At 39.3% G+C, this 21,988-nt stretch overlaps 2 protein-coding genes across 4 annotated transcripts in view; one reads left to right on the top strand and one right to left on the bottom strand.

Moving 5' to 3' along the window:
* The window catches only part of SYTL5 (synaptotagmin like 5), a 323,995-nt gene extending 316,635 nt beyond the window's left edge, over positions 1 to 7,360 (bottom strand). For 2 of the 3 annotated variants that reach the window (XM_051827009.2, XM_051827010.2), the window contains exons 1-4: positions 7,237 to 7,360; positions 5,450 to 5,581; positions 4,423 to 4,549; positions 1,238 to 1,294 (exon numbers count right to left, since the gene is read on the bottom strand). The gene's annotated coding sequence lies outside the window, so the exon portion shown is untranslated. The remainder of the gene's footprint in view (positions 1 to 1,237; positions 1,295 to 4,422; positions 4,550 to 5,449; positions 5,582 to 7,236) is intronic. The other variant, XM_070066530.1, reaches the window with a different exon arrangement.
* Positions 7,361 to 7,397: 37 nt separating this feature from the next.
* On the top strand, positions 7,398 to 20,716 carry DYNLT3 (dynein light chain Tctex-type 3). Its single transcript, XM_002719831.5, has 5 exons — positions 7,398 to 7,544; positions 9,625 to 9,666; positions 17,214 to 17,337; positions 18,527 to 18,604; positions 18,915 to 20,716. Exons 1-5 carry the CDS (start codon positions 7,515 to 7,517, stop codon positions 18,989 to 18,991), a joined length of 351 nt encoding a protein of 116 aa, XP_002719877.3. The 5' UTR covers positions 7,398 to 7,514; the 3' UTR covers positions 18,992 to 20,716.
* Positions 20,717 to 21,988: the final 1,272 nt, after the last annotated feature.

Below are 21,988 nucleotides of genomic sequence, written 5' to 3'. Positions count from 1 at the left end.
CTTTGTCTAACATCCAAATTCTCACCTAACTACTTTACGTCATTTAAGTGATTACCTAAATACCATTTTCTCAGAGAAATCTTAACGCTGGATCTAAAATAGCCTTATCCATCACCCTCTATTTCCTTACTTTGCTTAAAACAACTACCTCATGCCATATTCACAATATACAGATGTATGTATACACACACACACACACACACACACACAGACGTATAAGGGTACTTCAAAAAGTTCATGGAACATGAAATTAAAAGGTGAGTTAATTTTTGTCCAAAATTGTTTTAAATTCATGCACTGTTTTTAATAAAACTCAATTTTTCACGAACACTTTGAAGACCACTTGTATGTATGGGTTTCATATTTTTTGCACCAAAGTAAACTTATTTTAAAATTTCATTTCCATGAACTTTGTGAAGTATTTATGCACTGTCTGCTTTCCTTACTAGATCATAAACTCCATAGAGAGAAGGAATTTTTCCTGTTCACCCTCATCTTCTGATGACACAGAATCTCTCAACCTTGGCATTATTGACATTTTGTGTTAAATTAATTTTATTGTGAAAGCTGTCCTGTGTATTGTAGGATGTTTAACAGCATACATGGCCTTTACTCCGGTACATGCCAGTAGTATCCACTTAGTTACAGCAACTATAAATGTCTCCAGGTATTTACAAATGTCCCCGGGGTCAATGTGGGAGCAAAATCTACCCTGGTTGAGAACCACTTCTCTAACACAATGTCTGGCCACAATAGGTGCTAAGTAAACATTTATTGAATGAATGAGTAAATAACCAAACCACAGGACAGAAAACATCCCAAGAAGCAACACAATTTATTGTTCTAATTCCCAGCAAAACTATATCTGAACTTTGCCAGCAAAAATGAATTTATCTTATTTTGATGACATCTGAAGAGAAAACAAAAGATTTTATACCAAAGTTATCAACCTCAACTCCAAGTTATACTCACAACATGGGGGAGCTCAGCAAAACTGTTGATGCCAGGCCCCTCTCTATACCAATTAAACCAGCATCTCATGGGATGGGGGGGGGGGCTAACATATTTTTTTTGCAATCTCCTCCTCTGATTCTGGTTTGCAGCCAGGGTTAGTATCCCTGTTCTTTTCAATCCTCCAAAGACTAATTCCATAGCCTGAGAATTCTCATCATCAGGACATTTTTTCCTCACACATGAGCATTAGTGATCAGTGACTCTGAAATGGAAGAAAGCATACCTCAGCATCATCTACTTCCTGCTCCATTTATGGGCCTTCTGTTCATCCATGTTCATCCTAAGTAAGGTAATTTAAAAATTAGTGTTCTATTCTTGATAATTCTAGTAATTAGAAAAAAATGTATTATCTTGCAATCTATTTGTTATAATGAGTTGTGCTGTGGGAGAAAATTCATTCTGTCACACCCATTATTACAAAGGTCTTGAAAAAATACTGTGTGAGAGTCTTGACTTACTGTGCTAACAATCTAGAAACAAAATGATTATAAAGAAGCTGATGGCTAGAACATAATCTGTAAGGAAGCAAGGTTAACATTACACATTGGAGAGTTCCATCAATATTTACCTAATATATGATGGTCTACTAATGACAACATTCACAAGTTTAAGTGTTTTCAAGTATACAAAGATTTCTATTTCCTAAGTAGTACTTTATAATTTGATAAATGAACTCTAGTTCTCAAAGATGTATAGTTCTGAAGCAAAATAAATATTTTCCAATCCTAGAGGAGGTTTCTTAAGGGAGTATGTGTCTCTGTGACTTGAAATTGAAGGACTGTCAGCTAAAAATCAAATAGACATAATACCTATCATCATATTACAATCACTATTCAAAAGAATAATGCTAATTAAATTCCCTAAGCAAGATAATGTGGTTTACACAAAATTTTGTTTGTGCTTCAAAGTAATATATGTTCTGTAATTATTGTGTTCAGAATTCTTTATATATGTGTCAAATAAACAAAATTTTTAACAAAAAAACTTTTCCTTTAGTTTTACTCTATAAGAGGCATCCTTGACTTATCAAAGCATAACATTGCTTGGTAATTTTACCCATTTCCTGGACAATGAAAGAATTTCTGAACACCTTAACTCAATTTATCCTCCTCTCAATGCATAAGCTATCATTATCTTGCACTTTAATTAGGGATATAAGTTAAATTTCCCAAGATTTTGTTATCATTGTTTCATGCAGTTTGTAAAAATTAAATGTACCTTTTAATTACTCATTTATTCCTGTATGGCTCAAATTTCTATCTAGAACCATTTGTCTTTTGCCAGAAGAGTGTTAGTATTTCTTGAAGTACACTTCTGCTAATAACTAAATGTCTCCATTTTTATTTGCCTAACATGTTTAAAATTTCATCTTCATTTTTGAAGGGTACTGTTGTTGGTTAGACATCCTAAGTTCACAAATATTTTCTGTCTATATTTTGAAGGTGTTGAGTACATTGTCTCTGAAGGCAAATACATTGATTCTCAGTTTCCACTGTTTCTGTGAAAAGTCAGCTATCATTCTTCTTTCATTTGGAAGAAAATTTGTTTTAAGGCAGATATTTTAGAGCTGTTCTTTTTCTTTTGATTATCTGAGATTTTACTGTGATGTGCCAAAATATGAGTTTTATTTTATTTTATTCATTCTGCTTGGGGAACATAAGGTTCTTGTGTCTGTGGCTTGTGATCTATACTATGTTTCCTCTGCTTGCCTCTCTCTCTCTGCCTTGGGAAGCTGACTATATGGATGCAAATGGTTCCTGTGCACTCTGGTTTCTGGTAGGTTAAACCAATGAGGCACACTGGTAGACGATAAGAGGGAGGGAGAAGGGATGGGGATAATTTTTCCCTTGGTTCCCTGTGTGGGAGGTCACCTTGGGTTTTCTGTATCTATTAACAAAAGGTTACTGTTCCCCTCAGTGTGGCCTTGTATTCACAACTACTTAAACCTTTCTTTCTTCTTAAATTTCTGGTCTTAGAAGTCATGACTGCTCCACTGTTGCTAGCCCTGGGTTCTTGCTGTTCACCTGCCCAGACCTTTGTAATTAGTCCTTTTGTAAATGAATAGTCTTCAATTTATGCTAACTTGAGTGTGTCATCTGCTTCATCTTGGCAACTTGACTGAGATAGGAACTGGCACCAAAAGTAGCCGGTGATGGTTAATTTCATTCACTTGGCTGGGCCGCAGTGAATGTTTGTGGTTAGGATTTATATTTAAATCAGTGGACTCTCAGTAAAACAGCTTATCCTCCATAGTGAAAGAAGGCCTCACCTAATTAGATGTATACCTGAACAGAAAGACTGACCTCCCCAGAGTGGAACAGAATCCTCCAGACTTCATCTGCAACATTAGTTCTTCCTGGTTCTATAGAAAACAGCTTTCAGATTCTGACAGCAACTCTGTCCTGTCCTGTCCACCCCATGGGTTTTGGATTTGCCCGGGCTTCACATTTCCTACAATAATTAGCTCATATATACACATATACTAGATATCTTGTTGGTTCTGTCTCTCTGGAGAATCCTAATACAGGATAGTTGGAAACACAGCCACTTGAAGTAGATTCTCAAAATGAAGTTATGGAAATGGGTTGTTCCTATATTGAAGCACATGAATAATCTTCTCATTAAGAAGAAATGGGGGCCAGCGCCGCGGCTCACTAGGCTAATCCTCCGCCTTGTGGCGCCGGCACACCAGGTTCTAGTCCCAGTTGGGGCGCCAGATTCTGTCCCGGTTGCCCCTCTTCCAGGCCAGCTCTCTGCTGTGGCCCAGGAAGGCAGTGGAGGATGGCCCAGGTCCTTGGGCCCTGCACCCCATGGGAGACCAGGATAAGTACCTGGCTCCTGCTATCGGATCAGCGCGGTGCGCTGGCCGCAGCACGCTGGCCACAGCGGCTATTAGAGGGTGAACCAACGGCAACTCTCTGTCTCTCTCTCTCACTGTCCACTCTGCCTGTCAAAAAAAAAAAAAAGAGAGAGAGAGAAGAAGAAGAAGAAGAAATGGGCACAAGCAGTCCATGGGATAAGGTGACATCAAGAGTACTCACTTTGGCCGGCGCCATGGCTCACTAGGCTAATCCCCCGCCTGCGGCGCTGGCACACTGGGTTCTAGTCCTGGTTGGGTGCCGGATTCTGTCCCGGTTGCTCCTCTTCCAGTCCAGCTCTCTGCTGTGGCCCGGGAGTGCAGTGGAGGATGGCCCAAGTGCTTGGGCCCTGCACCCGCATGGGAGACCAGGAGGAAGCACCTGGCTCCTGGCTTTGGATCGGCGCAGCGCGCCGGCCACAGCACACCGGCTGTAGCAGCCATTTGGGGGGTGAACCAACGGCAAAGGGAAGACCTTTCTCTCTGTCTCTCTCTCTCTCACTGTCTAACTCTGCCTGTCAAAAAAATAAAAAAAAAAAAAGAGTACTCACCTTATCACCAGATGATGAAATGCAGGTGGAAGGCAGCACAGTGGAGGTCAAGTGACTGTAGCACTTAGTCTTGATGGCAGCCAAGTTTCTAATAAATAGTGTGGAGTCATCTGGTATCTTGTTATAGCTTTAGAAAACACAGAGGAAGGAAATATAAAAGTTGTGAAAATAAAATGAAGGACATTCATCAAAACACTAGAAGGCCTCCATGGTAGGTTTAAAAGAGTCCCTCAGGACTAGTACTATGATACAGCAGGTTAAGCTGCCCCTTGTCAAGCCAGGACCCCATATAAGTGCTGGTTCCAGTCCAAGCTGTTCCACTTCTGATCCAGTTCACAGTTAATATGCTTGGGAAATCAGTGGAAGATGTCCCAAGTATTTGGGACCCTGCCATCCACGTGGAAGACCAGGATAGAGTACCAGGCTCCTGACTTTGGTGTGGACCAGCCCCAGGCTTGTGGGCATTTGTAGCATGAGCCAGTGAATAGAGGATCTCTCTCTCTCTCCCTCCGTCCCTCCCTCCCTCCCCTCCTCCCTCCGTCTCTCCCTCTTTCTCATTCTGCCTTTAAAATAAAATAAATAAATAAATCTAAAAAAGAAATAAATGGAGCTTAAGAAATAAAGAAAAGGAAGGAGTCCCTTATATCTTGCAGTTAAGCAATATCACATTGATATATTACATTGATGGTATTAGATGAACTTGTAATCACAGGGTAGTAGATGTGGAGCCTAAAATGTTCTGCTTGACATATAAAAGAGGCCTGTCATCTACTTATTATTTGTGACAATAATTTGAGCATATGACCACCTGAAATCAAAAACATTATTCATGACTCAGTGTCCTTCATATACAATGATGGAGTTAAAAAGTTAAAGTGGGGGGGGGGGCAGTGCTGTGGTGTAGCGGGCAAAGCCCCTGTCTGTAGTGCCAGTTTGAGTCCTGGCTACTCCACTTCTGATCCAGCTCTCTGCTATGGCCTGGGACAGCAGTAGAAGATGGCCTAATAGCTTGGACCCCTGTACTCACGTGGGAGACCCAGAAGATGCTCCTGGCTCCTGGCTTCAGATCGGCACAGCTCCAGCCATTGTGGCCATCTGGGGAGTGAACCAGCGGATGGGAAATCTCTCTCCCTCTGCCTCTGCGTCTCTGTAATTCTGCCTTTCAAATAAATAAATAAATATTTAAAAAAAGGTTAAAGTGGGGGAGTGCAAGGAACAGAACAGGTGCTGTAGTCACTGCCTCTGTAGCTGGGCAGGAGTAGCAGTAGAAGACTATTGAAACCTCCAAATTTGATTTGGGGGAGCAAAAACGAAAATCGGTTGTGGTAGGCTGGGTCATTAAATCCCCCCGACATGATGTCTGCCTCAATCCCCATAACCTTTGAATGCGTTGCTGTACCTGGCAAAAGGCATTTTAGAGTTGATTAAGAGTCACATAGAGGAGACGTGGGGATAGAAGCACAGGTCAGAGAGGAGAGAAGATGCTGTTGTGTTTGGAAGGAGTCATGAATCAAAGAACCCAGTCTCCAGAAGCTGCAAGCAGCAAGGAAATAGATTTCTCATAGAGTTTCAGGAGGAACACAGGTTTAGGGACTCATTTTAGACTTCTGACCCTCAGAACTCTGAGACAGTAAGTTTGTCCAATGCTGTTTTACCCTACTAACTTTGTGGCAATTTGTTACATCAGCAGTAGAAAACTGAAAAGGTGGTTAAGAATTTGAAATCTTCCATCTGCTTACTCCCAAATGCCCACAACAGCTCAGGCTGGGCCAGGAGGAACCCAGGAGCCTAGAACTTCTTCCAAGTCTCCCATGTGGGTTGCAGGATCCCAGGTACTTGAGCCATCATCTACTACCTCCCAGGATGCATTAGCAGGGAGATGGATCAGAAACAGAGGAGCTGGGACTCAAACCCAGACTCCAGTATGGAATGTGGAAACACCAAGAGGTGCCTTAACCCCTGATGTGGCAAAACCTTAACAATTGTTAAATCTTTTGCTCCTCTTCCAGTCCAGCTCTCTGCTGTGGCCCGGGAGTGCAGTGGAGGATGGCCCAAGTCCTTGGGCCCTGCACCCCAATGGGAGACCAGGAGGAAGCACCTGGCTCCTGGCTTCAGATCGGCGCCATGCGCCAGCCACAGTGCCCCGGCTGCAGCTGCCACTGGGGGGTGAACCAACAGAAAAGGAAGACCTTTCTCTCTGTCTCTCGCACTGTCCACTCTGCCTGTCAAAAAAAAATTGTTAAATCTTAAAAAATATTAAAAAAAAAAAAAAAGAACTCGAGCTCTACTCTCAGACCATAGTACTCAAGTTTAAGCCCCTCTCCTACTACTTACTGTATATATGACCTTGGACAAGCTACTTAGTTCTTTGAACTTCAGTTTCATCTCAAAAACATAGATGATAGAAGAAATCGGAATTCTTCTGAGGTTTTGAGAGAATCTTTAAAGTCATCTGGAATTTAGTAATTTTCAGTAAAAGTAGTTGTTCTTCTGCAACAACGTATAATTATGTTATTTGCTCCTTCCCTGCCATGTTATATATTTCATTCTACAGTTATAGAAGTTTTTAAAAGGGCCCCGCACACGTTTTTGTATGAGGAAACAAGCTATGGGAAGATAATTTTTCCAAGTAACCGGAAGTGGACAAATCGAAGTGGCTTGTATTTAATATACTTATTTACTAGATAATGATGAAAGGACAAGTTATGTGCAAATAACCACAGCAGTAGGCACTAAACCAAAGCAGTAGGTCTAGACCGAGTGACACCGGGTTACCCCATACGACCCACACTGGCACCACGTCTAGCTCTTTACCATACATCCTTTGTTTCCAGAAAGGCTGGAGGCAGCGAGAAAGAGGCGCTGCTTCGAAAGGCAGTAGTCACTGTGCAGCTTCACTCTCCAGAAGTAGCCGCGGCGCCTGCCGCGCCCCGAACCCGCCGTGTGTTCTCAGCACCATGACGACACAGAGGCGGGGCCTGCGTGGCGGAAGGCGCCAGAGCATAAAGGGGGCGGGGCCTCCCCGAGGCCAGTGCGCGGCCGCAGAGTCTGAGCCGCCCGTCGCTCCGCCCCCTGGGAGAGTCGGCGCCACCATGGAGGAGTATCACCGCCACTGCGACGAGGTACCGCCCCTCGGCTACTTGCGAGACCCCCCCTCCCGCCCCTGTGCTTCTGGCCCGGGGGTCGTGGCTGGGTGGTCTCCTGGTGCCGGACGGCCACGAGAGTTGGGGTGCGGCGTCCTCCGAGGCCGAGTCCTTTCCGCAGAGCCGGGGGTCCGCCCCGCCGGTGTTGGTCCTCTTATTCCGAGGTCCTGAGGATGGGCTACGAGACCCGGTAGCAGGGACGGCCTGGAGCACTCGGGGCGAGCAACGGGGTCGGAGCCGGGGTGAGGGTGTAGGAGACGGCTGACTTGGGGTGTGTGGGATGGGCGTAGGGTTGCGGGCTCCGCCCATCTGCCGGGCCGACCTTGGAAACCGGTCTTCCCGCTGCTTCCTCCACTCCTTGGAGTCCCCCAGAGTAGGTTCTGCAGCCCCACAGCTCGGGCACAGTGCTCCTTCTCCCGGGAACACTGCCTGGACGGAATGGAAGGAGATGCTTTCCGGATTAGGAGCTCTTGCTTACTGAGTCAGGTTTCCCTAGTCCTCGCCAGAACCCCGTGATGACAGTTGTTATCTTGCTGTTACTGAGGGGAACTCTCAGTTCATGGCGGTTAAGAGACTTGCCCTAAGTTAACATTGCCAGAAACAACAGATGCTCGATTTGAACCCAGGCCTCTGACTCGACAACTAAGATCTTACTTCACTGTAACCACTAGGAGGATGAGGCCTACTGGATCGCAGCATAACTTGGGACGGCTTGCAAGAGCAGAATAAACGAAGTTGTTTTCTGTCCGGTGGATGGTACAGGAAAATTAAAGTAGGCACTTACTGTACAGGCAATGTTAGATCTCGGGAAGGGCTTGTGGTCCCGTGGGAATCTTCGGGATGTGGGCCTCTGCAGAAGCTGTGATACGGGGAGGCGTGCATCCTTACAGGTCAAGGATAAAGAATTCTAATTTTAGAACCGAAGACTTGAGGCCCAGGAATACCGTGGCTGGCTCACCCTCAGGCATATCTCACAGTAATGGCTCAGAGGAGCTATTTTCTGCAGTACTTCCTACATATGTATATTTTAAAAGAAAGAAAATGGTCTGTGTTGCCATGGCCACCCTGCACATCCAGATTATTAGATGACTTTCCAGACTGAAGTGAAATGAACATCATTTGATTCATAGGCCACTTTTTAAAGTAGATAAGGACCTGATTTGAACATAGAAAGGATAATTTTAATGAGGTCAAAATCTCTCTTTTCATAGTGTTCCTAAATACCTTTTGTTGTTGGAAAATTCTGTGGGGCAATTAAATTACTCAAAAAAATTTAAATCTATACTCAAAATTATTTAATTTCAGAATGTACTTGTTTCAACTAATTTTAAATTATATAGTAGTTTTTACAAAAATGCTGATGACATAAAGCACATCAAAACATCTTCATGGAAACAATCATGTATTACCTGAAGTATCTTGGTTTAGATTTCAGTCTTATCACATAACGCAGTTCTATATTCCAGGATATTTAGATGTCATTGATCATTGCTGTTAATTCAAGATTCCAACAAGGTACTCTAAAGAAAAGGTGAAGTTGTCAGTCTCATTTATAGTATTAAAATGGTATTAATTTTTAATGATCAAGTATTTCTATAACGTTTAATTCTGGAAAGCCACATTTTTGCCTTGCATACATTGAAAATAAAATTGAAAATAATCTATTAAGTACTCCCTTCTTGTGGGCCCTGTTTATTCTCTCGCTTGGCTGAAACTCTTTCCTGCTTATTTCCTGACCTTTACAGTACAATGATTCTCAATCTAGGGTATTTATCAGGCTCACTGGCATAAAGTACTTTTCAAAAGAGATATAGTTGCCTATGCTGTGCTCCAGACCTGATGAATCAGAATCTCTAGTGAGGTAGATGGGGAAGACATTCTGTGTTTTTAAGTGTCCAGAATAGGACTGGCAGCCTCAATGGACCTGATGCTTCTTATCACTCATGGTCTCCTGTCACTGACACCTTTCTAGGTTAGCCTAGGGTATTCTGTGTAGCAACATAGCTGCCAAAAACGGAAGCCTGTGTTGAAAATACTTTTGTCTTTTGTTTTCTATTAGGTTGGCTTCAATGCTGATGAAGCCCACAATATTGTCAAAGAGGTGAGTTAATAAGTTGTATCCATCTTGAAGTTTGTGCCATTAATGGAAATTTTAAAAAGCTGTTTTTTGACTTTCAGTGTAAAGTTAGAAGCATATTGTTAAAACAATAGTATTTTAGATATTTATTCACTAACTCTTTATAGGGGTGCTTCCATGTTTTGTTATATGCTATTAGGCATTTGGGGTATACTCTGAAAGGGATACTTAAGAACTTTCATATTCTAGAAAGGTGATTTACTGTTTTCTAAAATTGATGCTTTCTGATTTGAATAAAATAATTTTTATTTTAGTAGGCTAAACATTATTTTAAGTAGTACTGTTATAAACATGTGCATGTGTGTATACATATATATACATGATTTTTATAATATAAAGCATATGTATAATATGTGAGACTACTTCAGAGTTCATGAAAAATGGAATTAAAATATAGATTTATTTTGTTGCAAAACTTTGAAACCCATATATATATATGAGGAGTCTTTAAAAAGTTCATGAAAATATGTATTATGAAAAAACTATGCATGAATTTCAATTTTTTTGCACCTAAACAAGCTTGTCTTTTAATTCTATTTTCCCATGAACTTGTCGAAGTATCCTTGTATATGTGTATTTCGTCAAATATGTATAAGGCCCTAGATATGTCTGCTTTTGGACATTGCATGCTTTTAGCCCAATATAATTGGAAAAATAGTCAATGCCTTTTAGATACCAATACAATGGTAAATCAAAATCTTAAGAAAACTATTTGAAACATGAAATCTGATCCTCCTCCTGCGAGGCAAATGGAAAAGAAGTTCTTTCTGGGAACCAGTTGTGACTGAGGAACTTTGATTATTCTCTTGGAATCACATACAGCCTTCACTGTGGGTAAGGTGGTTGTGAACACTTTAATGGTCCTGAGTCATCTTTAACTTTGCCAGATCCCAGGGAAAAAACTGAGTTGGCCTAGCAGGCAAGTTTATATTGTGGATATATCTGTTAGGACCTATGTCCTGGCACGTCCCGATTGTGTTAAGCCCAGGCTCAGTGGGCTCTGCCCTCTTATTTGGTTCCCATCATCAGTGCCTCACCTGCCTGGAGACACTGAGGCACCAGCTCCCCCAATAACTCATCTAGGTTTGGCCTCATAGGGCTAGGATCAACTCAAGTTCTGTGAGAGCTAGACGGGTACCTGAAAATTGTGCCATATTTTTCTAGCTCAGAATCATATGTTAGAACTATATAACCCAGGGATATTTAATGATTAAAAACAGAATGCAATTTTTTTAATACCTTGACAATGCAAAAGCACAAATGAGGGAAATTGGAGGCTGGAAGAGGGAGTGGAGGTAATGAGAAGGACAGGAATGATAATACTCTCATTTTTCAAAGTGAAAGTCCAGAGAGACTATCCTTAGTGAGTGGAACAAGAAAAGTATGCTTGGGTTTGAATAAGGCCTCCTCCCTTACTCAAATTCCAAACTAAAGGAAAAGACAGAAGAATCACTAGAAAGAACAAAATATCTCTTTACTGATTGAAAACTAGAATGGCAATTGTAGCTTCTTTTAACTCCCTCTCAGTTCAGACCTTCAAAGAAGCATCCAAGAAAATGAGTCAGCAGAAGAGACACTTGCCTAAGCTGGTGCCTTTCAATTGAGTAGAGAAGGAAGGAGAAACTCCCAAGTCCAGGATGCTTGGGAGATTCGCTCTCTCAAATGAGAATGGTGGAACAATGGTTGTAACTCACCCACTAGTAAACTCGTTCCATCTCCATGTACACAAGACCAGCAATGTTAAATAAAAAAATTCTCCTTGTAGGAGAAAACATTGGGAATGGAAAAGAAACATGTTCCTCACGGCGTCTATATACTGAAGTAAAAATAGTGAATTCACGTTTTTGAGAGAAGAGGGTAGGAGGAAGGTGGAAGGTGGTTTCAGGGGAATAAATTTCCATCTGTATTATACAGGAGTTCTATGGATGTTGTCTATAACTCAAATTGAGAAATTGTGATATAAACAATATTTGTAGACACATAAGTAATCTTGGGAAGAAATGAAAATGGGCAGTTGTACACTAAAGGTGTTTTTCTTTGGGGAATGGAAGTGACTATAGGAAAGGAAAGGGTGCAGAAGGAACTCCTTTTTTATTGTAAGCTATTCTGTTCTGGTGAATTTTTTTAAAACTGTATGTTTGTTACTTTTTTTTATTAGGAAATTCATGCTTTTTAACCTGAAATATACATAGTGGGCAGTGCCTAGGAAACCGCTGGATGTACTTTTTAAATTTATTTTTATTTTAAAATATTTTAACAGACATTTAACATTGTACATATTTGTAGATTACCATGTGGTGTTTTGATATGTATATATACTGCATAATGTCCAATTAGAATAAATGTATCCAGTTATTCTTAGGTGTTTAAATTTTTACTGAAAAGTGATCCCTGTTAAATATAAGAGTGGGAATAAGAGAGGGAGGAGATGTACAATTTAGGACATGCTCAATCGGACTTGCCCCAAATGGTGGAGTTAGAAACGTGCCAGGCGATTCCAATACAATCCCATCAAGGTGGCATGTACCAATGCCATCTCACTAGTCCAAGTGATCAGCTTCAGTTCACAATTGATCACACTGATAGGTCTAAGAGTCAAAAGGATCACACAAATAAGACTAGTGTCTGCTAATACTAACTGATAGAATCAAAAAGGGAGAGAACGATCCAACATGGGAAGCAGGATACACAGCAGACTCATAGAATGGCAGATGTCTTAAACAGCACTCTGGCCTCAGAATCAGCCCTTAAGGCATTCAGATCTGGCTGAAGAGCCCATGAGAGTATTTTAGGCATGGAAAGCCAAGACACTCTGGCAAAAAAAAAAAAGGAAGACCTAAATGAAAGATCTCTGCGAGTGAGATCCCAGTGGAAAGAATGGGTCATCAAAGAAGGAGGTACCTTTCTCTGAAGGGAGGAGAGAATTTCCACTTTGACTATGACCCTGTCGGAATAAGATCGAAGTCGGCGAACCCAAAAGGCTTCCATAGCCTTAGCAACTCATGCCTAGAGCCTAGGGAGATTACTGACGCCATAAACAAGAGTGTCAAATTGTTAAGTCAACAACAGGAGTCACTGTGTACTTACTTCTCATGTGGGATCTGTCCTTAATGTGTTGTCCAATGTGAAGTAATGCTATAACTAGTACTGAAACAGAATTTTACACTTTGTGTTTCTGTGTGGGTGCAAACTGATGAAATCTTTACTTAATATATACTGAATTGATCTTCTGTATATAAAGATAATTGAAAATGAAAAAAAGAATAAATATCTATTTACTCAAACCTTTAATATTTCTTTATGATAAAACAGTCTAAAATACTATCTTTTACCTTGTTATAAAGAAATATCTAGTATATTAACATCTATAGTCACCCTACCACAGAATTCTTACTCTTGTCTAGGCAGGACTTAGTACCTGTTAATCAACCTTCCCTCTTTCCCCCTTTCCTCCCCAGCCTCTGGTAACCACCATTATTCTCTTAACTTCTGCAAGATCACCATTTTACAGACTCCACAAATTAGTGAGATCATGTGATACTTCTCTTTCTGTGCTTGATTTATTTATTATTTCACTTGGCACAGTGACCTTCAGTTCCATCCGTGTTGTGGCAATGGACAGGATTTTTATCCCTTTTATGGCCAAGTAGTATTCCATTGTGTGTATGTACCACAATTTCTTTACCCATTCATCAGTGAGTGAATACTTAGGTTGTTTCCATTTCTTGACTATTGTGAATAGTGCTGCAGTAAACATGGGACTGCACATGTCTCTTCAACAGACAAAATTCACTTCCCTTGGGTATATAACTAGGAGTGAGAATACTGTCTCTCATGGTAATTCTATTGTTTTCCACACCGGCTGTACTAATTTACATTCCCACCAACAACGTGTAAGGGTTCCCTTTTCCCCACATCCTCTCCAACAATTGTTTTTTTTTTTATTGTAGCCAAACTGGAGTGAGGTGATATCTCATAGTAATTTTGATTCATGTATGTGTTGGCCATTTGTTTGTCTTCCTTTGAGAATTTTTGAATATGTTTTAGAGCATCAAATTTACTTAAACATTTGTGAGAGGGACTTACTTAAGCAATGTAAGTAATTTAACCAAAAACATTTTCCAATTAAAACAAACTCTGGGGTGGGCATTGTGGTGCACAGATTAAGCCTCAGCTTTTGATGCCAGCATCTCATATCACAGTGCCAATTCGAGTCGTGCCCATTCTGCTTCTGATCCAGCTACCTGCTAGTGCACCAGGGAAGGCAACGAATGATGGCCCAGTTACTTGGGTCCCTGCCACCCATGTGCGAGACCCAGATGGAGTTCCTGTTGCTAGCTTAATCCTGGCCCATCCCCAGCTGTTGCAAGCATTTGGGGAGTGAACCAGTAGATGGAAGATCTGTCTCTCCCTGTCTCTTTCTGTCACTCTGCCTTTCAAATAAATATATTTATGTCTATTATATAAATAAATATATTTTATATAAATAAATGATATACTGTAAAGTTAAAAACATGTGTCACTTGAATTTTTATATGAAATATGTGACTTCAAAGAGATCTCATTTTTTATAGGTTACTTTGAGATATACAACTGTTTTGTTTCCTCCTCCTCCTGTTTCTGTGAGCCAACTCTTGTGTGCTGTTTAAACATTTCCATAGAGGCACTTGAAAGACTTGAGTGAACACTAGTTTAAACATTTCAGCGTTTCCTGGATGATAGTTTCATCAATTACTTGTTTTCTTTATCTCTTGTTGTTCTTATTTTCTTTCCTTTGATTCCGTGCCCTTAAACCCATGCTAATATATTTTCCTGCTAAACTCTTAAAGCCACTCATTTATCAATAATATGCATGTATTTTTTGAAGATTTATTGATTTGAAAGAGTGACAGGGAGAAATACACACACAAACACACATCTTCCATTCACTGGTTGATTCCCCAAATGGCCAGAAAGCCCCAAACCAGCTGCCTTGGTCTCCATCTAGGTTTCTCACATGTGGGTGCCAGGGTCCAAGTATTTGGACCATCTTCCACTGCTTTCCCAGGCACTTTATCAGGGAGTGGGATTGAAAGTGGAGCCTCTGTGAGTTGAAACAAGGTTCCAATACGGAATGCCAGCATTGCAGTGGCATCCTAACCTGCTGCACCACAATACTAGCCCCAGTGTGAATCTATTTTATTTATTGTTAGTAGTAGAATTTTCTCCCCAAAAGATCTCAAAGAGAAAGTTACAATGAAATTAACTTGAAACTTAAAGTGTATTTTATTTAAGATGTACAAATTGTGTTATCGAAGCCAATATTGTTTCAGTCACAAACATTTTTTTGAATACCCCCTATGTGCTCAGGTGCTAAGTCTGGCCCTGGGAATACAGAGCTGTTTAAGGACCTAATTTTTTAGTAGGACTCCAGATCAATGGTAATTAATTAGTTTAAATGTTAATTAATAGTAATTAGCAGGGCTATCCATGGTGAGATTCTCATCCCCATGGTGTTTTGTATTGTTTAGAGCAAAATTGGAATGGCCCTATTAGGTAACCTGAAAGGAAAATGAGTGCTGTTATTTTCTCATTAAGGAAAAGCCATCACAAGAGAGGCAGAGATTTGCCCACTGGTCATCAGTTTGGTATTGGTAACGCCAGAGTTAAAACCCGGTTCCCCTGATCCTTTAGGTCACTGCCCTCCTACTCTGTCATGTTGTTGGACTTTGTAGAATAATTTGAGAGCCACATTACTTTTATCAACTCCTCTGAACTATTCTTTTTCTGCAATTATCATTAGGGAAGATTTGATAATATTCAGCTTTTCTGTATTAATTAGTATCTTCATAAAGTTTACTTTATAGTACATGAAAGTTGTATGTGTGTGCATGTGTGTTATTAAGCTAGATTCTAAAAAATGAATGCTTTATTTTCCAAGACCTATCACTTGGATATGAAATAACAGCAGCAAAAATGATGATAAGAACAATAATAGTTAACTTTATTATGTGCTTGCTCTGTACCAGTCACTGTGTTTGAGTGCTTGGCTTTCATCACCTCATTTCATCCTCACAACAACCTGATAAGATGATGCCATTATCCCCACTTTAAGAATTAGGAAAATAGGAGTGTGAAGAGGGTAAGTTACTGGCTATAGATCACACAACTGGTAGGTATAGAGCTGGCTTTAAAACCTAAGATTGTAACATTAAAGCCAGTGATCTTAATCAGGTGTCAGAAGTGGATGCAAGTAAGCACTAGGGAAGATTATTTGACTTTTTCTTTCTAGAGCATCTTTATTCACTTTCAGTGGCAGGAGAGCTTGCTGTTTTATAGCTAAGCAATTACATAATATGAATGAGATTGTAATTGTTACACATGAGAATTGTGTTTTTAAATTAGTCCCATTCTATGTTTCTAGCATCTGAGGCCTAGTTTAAAACCCAGCTGTTTCAAAGCCACTCATTAACCAATTAATACCACTGTCTTGCAGTCTTTCCACCCCAAAATCCTTTTATGGCATACTTTATCACCCAGGAATAGTCTTTCTTCTATGACAGATATTAGAGTTCTTTTGTTTGTGTCTCTGCTAGAGTAAGTCCTTTACAACAGAGGCCATAGCATTTTTACTTTGATATGACCCATGGTATCTCACAGAATGAGATAATGCATATAGAAATGCTTTGAAAACTCTTAAAACTCTTTTAAGATTTATTTTATTTATTTTAAAGAGTTACAGAGAGGGAGGGAGAGACAAAGAAAGAAAGGTCTTCCATCTGCTGGTTCACTCCCCAAATGGCCGCAATGGCCAGAGGTAGGCTGGGCCAAAACCAGAGCCAGGAACTCCACCTAGGTCTCCTGCATGGGTGGTGGGGACCCATACATGTGGGATATCTTTTGCTGCTTTCCCAGGCACATTAGCAGGGCACTGCATCAGAAGTGGAGCAGCTGGGACCTGACCAGCATACATATAGAATGCTGGCATTGCAGGCAGCGGTTTAACCTACTCTGCCAGCACATAAAAACTCTTAAGCAGTTGGAAACAGTGCATAACAAATATTAGTGGGTGCATATTTTCTAATATATCTTATTGGGTAATACGTATGGTTTATGCTTTGAATAAATTTTTCTAAGAGTTTGCAGCTGGTGCTGTGGCGTAGCGGGTAAAGCCACCGCCTGCAGTGCCGGTGTCCCATGTGGGCACCGGTTCAAGTCCTGGCTGCTCCACTTCCAATCCGGCTCTCTGTTATGTCCTGGGAAAACAGTGGGAGGTGGCCTAAGTCCTTAGGTCCCTGCACCCATGTCGGAAGACCCAGAAGAGGCTACTGGATCCTGGCTTCGGATCAGCGCAGCTCTGGCCATCGTGGCCATTTGAGGAGTGAACCAGTGGATGGAAGACCTCTCTCTCTCTACCTCTCCTTCTCTCTCTGTGTAACTCTGCCTTTCAAATAAATAAATACATCTTAAAAAAAAGAGTTTGTGTAAAATTTGTTCTCTTGGCCTAATTTAGCTGTCCTCTGTCCTTTCAGTGTGTAGATGGAGTGTTAGGAGGTGAGGACTATAATCAGAACAACATCAATCAGTGGACTGCAAGCATAGTAGAACAATCCTTAACACACTTGGTTAAGTTGGGAAAAGCTTATAAATACATTGGTAAGTATCAGTTTTCCTCTACTCATCTTTGTCTTTGTGATTCTCTTTGAGTTTTGAAAACACATGACTTTTGACATAATCATCCAAAGATAATATAAATAATATCTAAAAGATATACATCATTCATTATGCAAAACTAGTTTAATCTCCTTTTCCTAAGTAGCATGAGCCTGAGCATTTGCATGGTTTTCTCTTGCCATTGAGACCCCTTCAGCTCTTATTGTCTTCCTTTCAGTAGCCCCACGCCTCTTTGTATGACTGTGAAATTCCACACCTACTGTCAAGTGGAATGTTTTCTGTGTTTGAATTTTGCCCACAGCACAAAGCACAGAATTGGACCCAGAATGTTCCTGCAAGGCAATCACCAATGGTTATAGCAATGATGTACAAACCAGCCAGATCCAGTAGGTTTAAGATTGTGATGGTAGATAATCAAAATAAGAGACTTTTCTTTTTTAAGAAAGTATTATATGGGGCCGGCACTGTGGCGCAGTGGGTTAAAGCCCTGGCCTGAAGCACCAGTATCCCATATGGGTGCCAGTTCTAGTCCCGGCTGCTCCTCTTCTGATCCAGCTCTCTGCTATGGCCTGGGAAGGCAATAGAAGATGGTCCAAGTCCTTGGGCCCCTGCACCCACATGGGAGACCTGCAAGAAGCTCCTGGCTCCTGGCTTCTAGATTCTGATCAGCGTAGCTCGGGCCGTTGTAGCCAATTGGGGAGTGAACCATCGGATGGAAGACCTCTCTCTCTGTAACTCTAATCTTCAAATAAATAAATAAATCTTTTTTAAAAAAGAAAGTTTATTATTTATTTGAAAGAGTAAAAAAGAGAGAGAAACAAAGAGATCTTCCATCCACTAGTTCACTCCCCAAGTGGCTGCAATGGCCAGGGCTGGGACAGGTCAAAGACAGGAGCGTGGAATTCCATCCATGTTTTCTATGTGGGTGGCAGGGACCCAAGCACTTGAGCCATCTTCTGCTTTCCCAGGTACATCAGCAGGGAGCTGGATCAGAAGTGTAGTAATCAGAATTTGAACCAGTGCATCTCAACAGTTTTAATTTTTTCAATCTACTTGCCGAATTCTTTGTTTTCCATTGTTTTTTCCACTTTTAGAGCTGTGAACTCAAGCAGTTCATTGTTGGCTCACTTTCCCTTTTTTGTAAGTGTCCTCACTTTGACTTTATTTGTAGTGACCTGTGCAGTGGTCCAGAGGAGTGCATATGGCTTTCATACCGCCAGTTCATGCTTTTGGGATACTACTTCTGATGGTAAGAGACTTAAGGCTGATTCACACAAAATTGAATTTCTAGTTAATTGAACAGGGCACTTTTTATCAAATACTTATTTATATCTGATTAAATTCTATAAAGACTTTGTCAACAGAATTGCTTTGCACTTACAATAAGTATGCCTTCTGACCAGTATGAAATGTGAAGACTTAAAAGGTATAAGGAAATAAGATATTAAAGCCTATATATACAATATCTATAGAATATAAATATATATTTTATGCACACACACTCCATGGTGATTTGCATGTTTTCCTGATATTTCAAAGTTTTTTTTGTGTGTTTTCAGGAACCTGTACTGTAAGATGGGAGAATCGAACCATGAACTGCATTGTCAACGTTTTTGCCATTGCAATTGTCCTGTAACTGACTAACAATGTTGGGTTAAAAAACCATTAACTTAAGAATTTGTCAGTGTATCCTTTCTGAAATGCATAATAGTTACTTACAAATATGCTAGGTGACAAGTGTGCAATAAGCTTCAGCTATCAACAAAAACTGAATATTATAAGCAAGCAATCTCATAGTATGTTGGCAGATTATATTGTATTCTATACAGTATCATTTAGATAGGGAAAATTGAATGTTGGTGAAAACTAATGTTCAAAAACTAAATGCAGAACTATGGCATGACTTGAACATCTAATCTTATATTTATACCAGCTTTTCACTAACATCACTATGTACTTAAGGAGATGGAAGAATCCATTCAGATAATGAAATTTCCTTTCATTTAGAGAACTTAACAGGGATAACTGTATGAACAAAAAAGCTACAGAGATAAATGTGGAGAAAATAATATCAATTTATTAATACGTCTTTTTTATTTCTTCCCCTTAGTCATATATAATATTTAGTGAGAAGCAATTTTACTTTTATTTCTATAAATTAATATTACAGTACTAACTATAATTAACCTGTTTACTTTTTCTGAGAATTGATAAATCAACTTTTTTTATTATTTCAAATTAGGACAAATTAAATCTGATGACTCAAATTTCCTAGTTAAGCAAAATTAGTTACCAGTATGATGAACAGTATATGACTCAAACAGCTGCCTTATAATTCATTCATTGAATGCAAAACAAAAATATGCTGAATTCCTATTATGAGCCTGTTTCTCTGGTAGGCATTACAATTATCAAGTGGTATTCAAATGCTAACTCCTTTTGGCAACTATTATGTTGGAAAACTATCATCTATGTTTGGGGAAAATAAAAGTTGTTTTACAGGTGAGGTAAATAGTGAATCTGGTTATCCATGTAGAAGTAAGCAAAATGAAAGGCACTTATTGGTGACAAAATTATAGAAGTAATTTTAAGAGTTGCTTATAGCGAGTTAAAATGCTTAAATTATGCAACTCTTAGTTAAAGGCCTTATTCGTAGTCTTAAATATACAAGTAGTAAATTTTTTTGCTTTAATTGCAATCATCTGTAAATCTAAATATATATATGGGGTTCAACTGAGTGAAGTATAAGTTGTAAGTATACAATCATTAGCAGGTTATCTAATATCTCAGGGCTTATGGAATGTAGTTAAATTTCTTAATAAAATGAAAAATTAGGGTACACAGCTGACCACCAAATGTGAAGTCAATCTGCTGTTTAACCTTGAAAACAATCAATTTTGCATATTATCACTGATACAAACACATATACAGAATGGAACCATGATTCATTGAATTTGGGAGAAAGAAGGAAAGCGTAAGATTAGCATTGACAGTATTAAGGTAGTATTCTTTTAGGAATACGATGTGCAAGTTTGATATTTTGCTGAATAACAATAATTGTTCAGTGAAGAATCAGAAAATTAAAGAATGGGTTTAATGCAGTGATCTATGTTCTTTAAAAAAAAAAGCTCATGAAAAATTTTCAGTCATGACCCTCATGTTACTTAATGTTGCTGACTGTTGTGCCCTTGAAAATTATAATAGTGACCAAAATATCTGTGCAGTTAAGGCTTGTTTTTGATTATTGTTGTTGAAGCCTAATTTTTTTTTTTAAAAAAGCATAATGAAATCATACTTCGTGGACTTGATACCTGCTCTGTTACTAGTGAAAATATAATAAAGATTATCTTCCTGTGCTGTACTTCTACTTCTGGATGATCGTTCAGTAATGAAAGGGAGGTACCATGCTTTCTCTAAGAAATTTTAAATAAGAGAAATGGGGAACAAAGGTGAATATCGAACCACATACATTTATTATGCACAATAAATATCACTAAAATAACAACCTAAGTCCAGTATTCATGTTATAATTAACAGTTTCTATTTCTGTTTATATTTTATGATTTTAATATAAAATTTTATTTAAAAATCAGTGTAAAATATATTTGGAACTATTTATTAGCTTTTAATGATTATTTTAGGCAAAGATTTTTTTCCCTATTTACTAACTTAAAAATAGAGTTGTTACTTTTTTTTAAATTAATGGCTTTAAGTGTGTAATATTAGGGTATTTAAATTAACTACTAAGTTGGATTTTTAAAAGCTATAATTTATGTTTGTAAAGTACCAATAAACTGCCTACATGATGGCAACATCTCATTACATTTTCTCTAGTAAAATGTACTTTAATGCTTTTCTTTGGAAGTTAGATATTACCTAATTGTTAATCACTGAATGTATTTTCACCACCTACATTTATCATTATATTTTTAAAGTTATCCTCTGATGTTTAGGATTACATTTTTTCAAAGTTTGAGTAAAAATAATTGTCTACTCTTGATAATAGTTTTTTTAAAAGTGAGAGAAAAGAATCTGTACTCTTTATGGCGAAGGAATTAGGTCTGTCTTAGCAGCTATCAAGGCAAAGTTTGAGAGATGAGCTGAAAATTTTACCCATATATTAGAATTTACCTAAGGAGAATTTATTTAATATCCAAAAGGTGGAGCTGTGTTTGATATTAAAGAGGTTCATAGATCCAATATTGAATAATTCTGTAAAGTAATCCTTTGCACATTCATGAAATTCTCTATAAATGATATTAACCACACTTCCCTGATAGGATTTTGAAGGCCATCATCAATATGCATTAACCTCAGTGGTCCAAGAGATTCTAGCCCACTTTGTCTAGCCGCAAACCATGTAATTTTGCAGTTAATACAAGAAGTGGCCCCACTTCTTGTCTTTCTTTGCCATCCTTGGGTATGTGCAGTACATCAGTCATCTAGTTAATGGACCCTAATTGCTTCATGAAAAATGCCTCTTACCAAATGTTTTCTGAAGATCTCAAGGGGATAAAGCTAAATGTTATATAGACATTGTACAGACAGCACCACTGGTATAGTATGTATCATCAACATAGGAGACAATGCAGTAACTACCTCCCTCTGGAGCCCTTATAAGATAGCCCCCCAA

This window comes from Oryctolagus cuniculus, chromosome X (assembly GCF_964237555.1).
Source record: "Oryctolagus cuniculus chromosome X, mOryCun1.1, whole genome shotgun sequence".
NCBI lineage: Eukaryota > Metazoa > Chordata > Mammalia > Lagomorpha > Leporidae > Oryctolagus > Oryctolagus cuniculus.
This window is presented reverse-complemented; position numbering and strand designations above follow the sequence as displayed.

Coding starts and splice junctions, on each gene's coding strand:
- DYNLT3 (XM_002719831.5), top strand. CDS start 7,515: ATGGAGGAGTATCACCGCCACTGCGACGAG. Junction 9,667..17,213: donor CCCACAATATTGTCAAAGAG/GTGAGTTAATAA, acceptor CTGTCCTTTCAG/TGTGTAGATGGAGTGTTAGG. Junction 18,605..18,914: donor TTGGGATACTACTTCTGATG/GTAAGAGACTTA, acceptor GTGTGTTTTCAG/GAACCTGTACTGTAAGATGG.